The 9,435-nt window shown below is 31.1% G+C and overlaps 1 protein-coding gene across 1 annotated transcript; it reads left to right on the top strand.

Annotated features, from left to right (window-relative positions):
- The first annotated feature begins 1,511 nt into the window (after positions 1 to 1,511).
- LOC105142552 (phenylalanine ammonia-lyase-like) lies at positions 1,512 to 4,836 on the top strand. The gene is made up of 2 exons (XM_011050233.1): positions 1,512 to 2,042; positions 2,948 to 4,836. Exons 1-2 carry the CDS (start codon positions 1,648 to 1,650, stop codon positions 4,695 to 4,697), a joined length of 2,145 nt encoding a protein of 714 aa, XP_011048535.1. The 5' UTR covers positions 1,512 to 1,647; the 3' UTR covers positions 4,698 to 4,836.
- Positions 4,837 to 9,435: the final 4,599 nt, after the last annotated feature.

Here is a 9,435-nt window from a genome sequence, read left to right as displayed (position 1 = left end):
AAGAGTTTTTCTAATTCATCTATAATTTTTTTAATCTTTTGTGTGGATGGAATTTATATTTGAAAATATAAAAATTTTATTTTTAGATAAAATTTCTAATATATGTAGCCATACAAGGTTTTTTTATTTTATTTTATTCGATTAATTTAATTTGTATTTGTGTTTTTATTATTGTTTGCTTGAATAAAAAAATATTTTAATAAATAAATTTAGCAAGTAAATATTTTTTTTTAAAACTAAATATCTTAATTTATATATATTTCTCTATTTTTGAAGTTTTATTTTTAAATATCGTTAATGATTTTATATATATATATATATATATATATAAAATTATAGTTTTTATATATATATAACAAAATAAAAATACCTGATTCACGATGAAACATGGTTTACATAGCTAATTTCTACCTGAAGATCTGCAATCAGAGCCTAATATGCATGTGAAATAAAAAAATAAAATAAAAAAGTCTAAAAGTAGATGTTCAAAGTGAATATGGACCCAAAAAAAGGATTTTAATGACTTCATGATCACTACTTGACTGTGAACCTCTTAATTACATATTTTTTTTAATAGATAAAATTGGTGTTAATAAGCCATTCAAATCAAAAGTTACGAGAATAGTGAATCTTTAGTTACTATTTCTTATTTGTTATTATAATAGTGATTATTTTTTAAAATAATTTTTATTTAAAAATATATTAAAATCATATTTTTTTTTATTTTTTTTTAATATTTGCAGACTCAAACAATAAAAAAGCATTAAATTAACACAAAAAATTAAAAATTTTAAAAACACCATTTATACTCAAAAACAAACATGCAATTATTCTTTTAAGCTAACTTTAGTTCATAAACACAAGAGCTGGACATCCCACGTGATAATTAATATATGATTTGAAACAATAAAAAAGGCAATATGACCGCAAATTATTTGTTTTGGTTTAACTCCATTACATGTAAGGGTGAGGATACAGCAAGCGAACTCTATTGAGTAATTTAACTCGATAGATTTTAAATTTATATTTTATAAATTATTAGTTTGAATTTTTTTAGGATTATTGAGGTTTATATAATTATTAATTTTAAGATTTATAAAATTAGTTAAGATATGTATAATATTTATATTAATAATAATAATAATAATAATAATAAATCTAGCAGGCCATTTGGTGAGGGTAAAAGCATGATTATTAGGTGGATCCATGCGGTTTTATTAATTACATATATATAAAAGAAGACGAAATTTCTCATTTCTCACCAACCACAGCCTCACCACCATGCATCGCACTACTACGATAGTCAAATTTACCCTTCTACGCCAATCGCCAATATGGATCCACAAAGAGACCACGCTCCATAATATTGACCCATGAGATTATTCAAGATCAATGGCCACAATTGAGTTTCAACAAACCCCCTTTGTCCCCTCATGCTTACCTACCGACCTCCATGGCTCTATGCATAGTATTCAAGACTCCCAACAATCTATTTAAACCCCCTTCCCTCCCTCTCTTCTCCTCAGGAAATCCCATCTTCCAAAACCAAATATTTCCTCCACTGCTTCTGCTCTTCATCTCACAGCAATCATTTTTCTAACCTCTTCTTCTCTCTCATTTACACTTTAATTTCTTCTAACAAAACGAATGGAGACAATCACCAAGAATGGCTACCAAAATGGTTCTTCGGAGAGTTTGTGTACCCAACGTGATCCACTCAGCTGGGGTGTTGCTGCTGAGGCAATGAAAGGAAGCCATTTGGACGAAGTGAAACGTATGGTAGCTGAGTATAGGAAGCCTGTTGTGAATCTTGCTGGTCAGAACTTGACCATTGCTCAGGTTGCATCCATTGCTGGTCATGATGCTAGTGATGTCAAGGTGGAACTTTCTGAGTCTGCAAGACCTCGTGTCAAGGCTAGCAGTGACTGGGTCATGGATAGCATGGACAAGGGAACTGATAGTTATGGTGTTACTACTGGTTTTGGTGCTACTTCCCATAGAAGAACCAAACAAGGTGGTGCTCTTCAGAAGGAACTCATTAGGTGAGTAGATTTAAAGACACCCCATTTAAGCAAATGCTTGTTTATTTTTTTTCCCTGACGTGGTTGGTGAGAAAGTGAGAGAGTTCTTCAAGATATACTAGAAGGAGAGAGAGTCGGTAACTAGCTAGGTCGAGTTGACTCAATGATTTTTATATAATCTCTTCTATCAGGAGAGAGAATTTAACACCGCTAATCCCTGAAATATCGATGATGGGTGGGTGGGACGGGATTGACTCGACCGAGTTGTGTGGGGTATGGTCGTCCATTCAATGGGTTGTCTGGTCCAGAAAAGGGTAGAGAGGCGTTTCATTTAGAGACTTTAGGGCCAGCTGGGCTCCCATGAAAAATTCGACATATCAACTCTATACTTTTAAGCTCCATGAAAGTGAGGGAAAATATTCTTAAAAGACAATTCTTTAATGATTTTGAGAAATTTTAAGTGGAATCAAGATTTATGAAATTGCTAATACAAGCTGCCAAACTTTAAAAGAGTAGGAAATTCATTTTTTTTTCTTTTTTACTGATGATGACTTCAAGTCCCCACCAACACATCCTACAGGAATATTCAATGGGGAAGTTTAGGCGGAATTGATCACCAAAAGTGCATTGACATTTCCCTTTGAACTTTGTTTTATTCTTCCAATATTTCTAATTTCTTGACATTGTTAGGAAGCACTTGCACGTTTTGGGAAACCTTCTCTAGCTACCAGTTAGAATGGTCAAAGACATTGTTTTACTGCTTAACTTCATATTTGATTGACTTTTTGTGATCATACACACAAGTTCCATCTTGTGATTTTGTGCCTTGGAAGCATTAACTAAAAATATGTCAGTACAATTTTAAGTGAAGGCATCAATGTAATTAATTTGTCAACAGTATTTAATTTTTTTCTCCCCCTCTTCAGATTCTTGAATGCTGGGATCTTTGGCAATGGAACAGAAACTTGCCACACACTGCCTCACTCAGCAACTAGAGCAGCTATGCTTGTCAGGATCAACACTCTCCTCCAAGGTTACTCTGGTATCAGATTTGAAATCTTGGAAGCAATTACCAAGCTACTTAACAACAACATCACTCCATGCTTGCCACTACGTGGTACAATCACTGCTTCAGGTGATTTAGTCCCATTATCCTACATTGCTGGATTACTGACTGGCAGACCTAATTCCAAGGCCACTGGTCCCAACGGAGAAGTGCTGGATGCTGTTGAAGCCTTTAAAGCTGCTGGTATTGATTCTGGATTCTTTGAGTTGCAGCCCAAAGAAGGCCTCGCTCTTGTTAATGGAACTGCAGTTGGTTCTGGTTTGGCTTCCATGGTTCTTTTCGAGACCAACGTTCTTGCTGTCTTATCAGAACTCATATCTGCAATTTTCGCCGAGGTTATGAATGGTAAACCTGAATTCACTGACCATCTGACACACAAATTGAAGCACCATCCAGGTCAAATTGAGGCTGCTGCTATAATGGAGCACATTTTAGATGGCAGCGCTTACATGAAGGCAGCTAAGAAGTTGCATGAAATGGACCCCTTGCAGAAACCAAAGCAAGATCGCTATGCTCTGAGGACTTCACCCCAATGGCTTGGCCCCCAGATTGAAGTGATCCGATTCTCAACTAAGTCAATTGAAAGAGAGATTAATTCAGTGAATGACAACCCTCTAATTGATGTTTCAAGGAACAAGGCTTTACATGGTGGTAACTTCCAGGGAACTCCAATTGGAGTCTCAATGGATAATGTACGTTTGGCTATTGCATCAATAGGCAAGCTGCTATTTGCTCAGTTCAGTGAGCTCGTAAATGATTTCTACAACAATGGATTGCCATCGAATCTCACTGCTAGCAGGAATCCAAGTTTGGATTATGGCTTCAAGGGAGCTGAAATAGCAATGGCCTCCTACTGTTCTGAGCTTCAGTATCTTGCTAATCCAGTCACTAGCCATGTGCAAAGTGCTGAGCAGCACAATCAAGATGTTAACTCGTTGGGACTTATTTCTTCAAGAAAGACAGCGGAAGCTGTAGATATCTTGAAACTCATGTCCACAACTTTCTTAGTGGCACTATGCCAAGCAATTGACTTGAGGCATTTGGAGGAGAACTTGAAGAGCGCTGTCAAGAACACTGTTAGTCATGTATCCAAGAGGATTTTAACTACAGGTGCTAATGGAGAACTTCACCCATCAAGGTTCTGTGAGAAGGAGTTGCTCAAGGTGGTTGATCGTGAAGATGTCTTTGCTTACGCCGATGACCCCTGCAGTGCTAACTATCCATTGATGAAAAAACTAAGGCAAGTTCTTGTTGACCATGCGTTGGCAAATGGAGAGAATGAGAAGAACGCAAGCACTTCAGTCTTCCAAAAGATTGGAGCTTTCGAGGAAGAATTGAAGGCCCTTTTGCCTAAAGAAGTTGAGAGCGCAAGAGCAGCATATGATAGTGGGAATTCAGCAATTGAGAATAAGATTAAGGAATGCAGGTCTTATCCACTGTACAAGTTTGTGAGGGAGGAGTTGGGAACTGGATTGCTCACTGGCGAAAAGGTCCGATCGCCTGGTGAGGAGTTCGACAAGGTGTTTACAGCTATGTGCCAGGGGAAGATCATTGACCCAATGCTGGAATGCCTTGGTGAATGGAATGGTGCCCCTCTTCCAATCTGTTGAATGTTTTCTCTTACTAAATAAATTTGTTGTAATGTTTTTGAACATTGTTTCCAATCCCTTGTACGTTCTTAAAGTTTCATGGCTATGTACTACATAAGTTGCGGTAAAAAACAAGTTGTCATTTCAGTGTATCTTTCTTTCTTAAATTTTGCTGTGGAATTGAAATGGAGAGTGGTGATTGGGTGTCTAACTTTTTAACGGTCCGCAGTATAATTAAGTCTAAATCTCACAATGCTATTGATGCATGTAGAATGAACATACATGTATATTTACGCCTGTGTTTAATTTTACAGCAAAGCATCTCATTTGAGGATTGACAAGTGATGCTCCTAATTGTTTTTTACCATGGGATGAATGAAAAGTTATGTTTTGTTGCCAAACCCAACAAATATCAAGAGATACTTGTACTTTCATTATGAATTTATTATTGTGCACTTAAATTTATTGTCTCTGTAAATTTAAATAGTAAAATTATTGTAAAATTATGTATAAGAAGTATATATGATAATAAAACAATATAATTAATAAAAAATAAATAGAATATATAAAAACAATGAAGATTAAAAAAAAATAAAGAGAGCTCTTTTTTTCATATGAATTTGTAGTTATGTATGTATATCATTCTCTCAACTATTTTCTTATTTATAGACAAGTGTATATAAATACTTGTACGCTCAAAGGTAATAAAAAAATGTAAATTTAAATGAACTTAGAGAGATTCAAATAAACTTGATGATGATGAATAAACATAATAATAAAGAAGTGCATAAAGACATCTAGATATTCATATACAATGTATGATTTTATAGCACTCCCCCTCAGATATTTATTGTACAACTTTATACATTGAAAACTGTCTCATTAATGATATTCAGTAATATATTATATAAAAAAATATTGTTAATAATTTTTCATTTTAATTCTATCTTTTCTTTATAGAGACATAACTTATTAAGATCTTTTTATTTTTATTGTTTTCAGGTGCTTGAACCTTTTCTGGGGTTTTATGATCAATTTTGTCCATCTTCTCATGAATATTTTCTTTTTCAATAATGTCAATTTGATTATTTGCTCCTTTTCTTTTACAAAGATTTTTTTCTTGTAAACTAGTTTGTCTTCAATGCTTCTAGCATGCCATAGACTCATTTGCTATAATTTCAGTGGATTGTCTTGTTAGGACTTCTATCCGGGTTGGAGCATTGATAGCTGGTATATGAGATTTGAATACTCCTTTTGAGTAAGTGAGTGAATGCATTTGGTAGCTAATTTATAATGTATTGCAAACAAAGTATCTTTTGAACTTCTTATTTATATTGTTTTGTATGAAGATCAAAATTCAATAATGACAATGCATTTCATGTAATATCTTTATCCAACTGTTTAATTTCTCTCCCTAATGCTGAAAACAAAGTCTTATTAAAATAACAATTAACAAATCGTGCTATAAATGAATCACTTGTTAAGGACAAGTCTTATTAAAATAACAATTAACAAATCATGCTGTAAATGAATCATTTGTTAAGGGCTCAAGATATTTAATTATTGATAGGGACTCAAACCTATTATATACTCTTAGCCTCTTTTAAGGACCCATCTTTGTACATTATGATGGATAAATTGGAACATCTATCTCACAACCAAATTTTCTTAGATGAGAAATGGTTGGCTTATGATCGAAAACCAATTATAATTAGGATAATTTGTGATACATTATTGACCTCATACATATAAGTGTTGCTGCATGTAAAATAGTGTGCCCTCAAATAAAGACATGAAGTTTTGTTCTCATGAGTAGTGGTCTTGCAATTGACTGGAGGCATTTACTAAGTGATTTAGCTAGACCATTCTGAGTATGAACATGGGTAACAAGATGTTCAACGTTTATCTCAAGTGATATGTAACAATCATTAAATGCTTGGTAAGTGAATTTACCAGCATTGTCAAGACAAATTGTCTTAATTATATAATCTAGAAATTGTGCTTGTAATCTAATAATTTAAGCAAGTAATCTCGCAAATGTCAGGTTGTTAGTTAATAATAAACAAACATATAACCATATTATAGATGTATTTACTAATACCATAAAATATCTTAATGGTCCACGTAGGAGGTGAATGGACCCATAAATACCACCTTGAATATGTTTAAGAAATCAAGCTGGTGATGGTCTAATGATCAATTTGCCTTGAGAACAAGCAGCACACGAGAATTCCTTGAAATAAAGAATCTTCTCATTCTTTAATGGATGACCATATAAATTCTCAATTATTCTTCATATCATTATTGATGTAAATAATAGAATTAGTTGGTTTATTGAATTTTTGGTTTATTATTCTATTGACTCCGATTGTACCAATAGTTGTGTAACACAAACCTAAAAATAAAATGAATAATTTTTTCAATATTTGTGTTCCAGTAGAGACATTTGATATGATGTAAAGATATTTGATACCATTATCATTGGCAATCTTAATATAACACCTGTTAAGTCGTATATCTTTGAAATTTAATAGATTTCTCCTTGATTTAGTAAAGAACAAAGCATTATCAATAATAAATCTTGTTCCATTAGGAAGCATTATATTAGCTTTTCTGGAGCCTTTGATCAAGTTTGCCGAACTTGATATTATATTCACTTTTGCTTTCATTATTCTTATATTTGAAAAATATGCCAGGTTTTGTTTTGGTAGCCTTTTTTTTTCATTCCTTTTTTTCTCTCACCTCTTTAGTTCCAAATCCAACCCCTACACATTTTCAAAATAGTCATTTAATTTTTTCTACACATTTTCAAAATAGTCATTTAATTTATTTTTCTTTTAGATTTGATCCTTATTCTTTTTATTGATATTTGCTTTATTTAAATTTAATCCTCATTTGTTTTTTCACCATATAGATTTAGTCCTTATACTTTTTATTTTTATTTTTTAATTATTCTCTTAATTAAATTATTTTTTCAATTGCTTCCCTTAATATTTTCTATCATTCTCTTAACTAATTTTTTTTTCCAATTGCATGTCTCATTATTTTAGTTCATTTGATTTTATGTTAGATTTGGTTATTATTCTCCTTTTTGTTATTTGTTTAGTTTGTAATCGTTTTTTGTTAGAACTTTATTTTTTGATTTCATCTCTCAATATTTCATTGATCAAGATTTTGTTAACTTTTTAGGTCACAAGTTTGAAAGATTAGGCTAGGTTAACTTATATCTCTTTTTTTTTTCCAGTTGTTTTTTTTATAGTTGATTTTTGCCGATACTATTCTTTTATAGGCTTATCATGATCTATGTGTCAGGCTCAAGGTTTTGCATGTTAACTTAACTTTGCTCATAACAATATTATTTTTTAAATTTATTTGTTATTGTTATTGCCTGATTTTTTTTCATATGACCAAATTAATCAAGGTTTAACTTGATTGTCAAAATTTTCTTATTTCTTTTAAAAGACAATCATTTCCTTAACATTTTGTTTTTGGATTGATAAAAATCTAGCATGGCTATAAAAATCTAGTATGGCTCGCAGCATCGTGCGGGCCACGAATCTAGTAAAAGACTAAAAGATGTTGGTTGCTAGCATTTTACGACCAAATAAAACTTTATGAAACCTGATCAAACACACCAATATCTATTATAAGGATCTTTTTCTAGTAAATACTAGCCTCGGTGTTCGTTCTTTGCTGTGGGGTCAAACTATTTTTTCATATAAAAAATGATGTTCATGTATTGAAATAGAGTAAAAAAGAACATTATAAACCGATCACAATAAATGTGTAACATCACTAATTAGAGCTGAGCAATCATGGGACACTCCACCAAACATATAGTTTGGATAATATGACTCAAATAACCTGATAAAAAAAAGAATTATAAAATCTTTTGAAAAAATATGCTAATTTTTTAAACACATGACCCGAGTCTTTAAACTTGAAACATTCAATCTAGGAAAATCATGTAAACTATTTTTCAATAAATTAAATATTAAATGATGGAATTGAAAAAAAATCAATCAAATAAAAGAATTTTTTAAAAAATGACAATTCAAATAATGATGATCAAAATCACTATTACTACTAATATTAATAAGTAATATCATCATTATTACTATTATCGTTATTACTACTATTATTATTTTAATTATTATTAAAATTATTATTACTACTACCACTATCATTATCACCATTATTATTATTATTTTAATCATTATTAAAATCACAACTATTATTAGCACCAAAATTATTTCTATTATCAATATTATTATGATAACTATTAATACTATCACTATTAGTAGTATCAACAGTAACCTTGTCACTATTATTCTTATTAGTATCACAAATATTTTGTCACTATTATTCTTATTAGTATCACAAATGTTTTTTATTATTATTAGTATGTACTATTACTATCATCACTATTATTGCTATTGACACTATTATTATTACTATTATTACCACCATCATTATTGCCACTATCACTGTTGGTGCAATTATTATTGCTACTGCTATTGTTACTCATTAATAATATTATTATCATCATTATTATTATTATAATTACCAATTTAATTATTATTATTATAATCATCATTATTATTATTACTATAAATAATATTTGTATTTTTATTACTATTTATATCATTATTTTTATTATTATTTTGGTTACTTTGTTGTTTATAAACATGTAAAATTGGCTAAAATACCATCAAACAAATCTGTAATACCTAAGACACTATATGAAAAGAAAAAAAAT

This window comes from Populus euphratica, unplaced genomic scaffold (assembly GCF_000495115.2).
Source record: "Populus euphratica unplaced genomic scaffold, PopEup_1.0 scaffold242.1, whole genome shotgun sequence".
Lineage (NCBI taxonomy): Eukaryota > Viridiplantae > Streptophyta > Magnoliopsida > Malpighiales > Salicaceae > Populus > Populus euphratica.
Note: the sequence above shows the minus strand (reverse complement) of the source record. Positions and strands in the feature narration are given on the sequence as shown.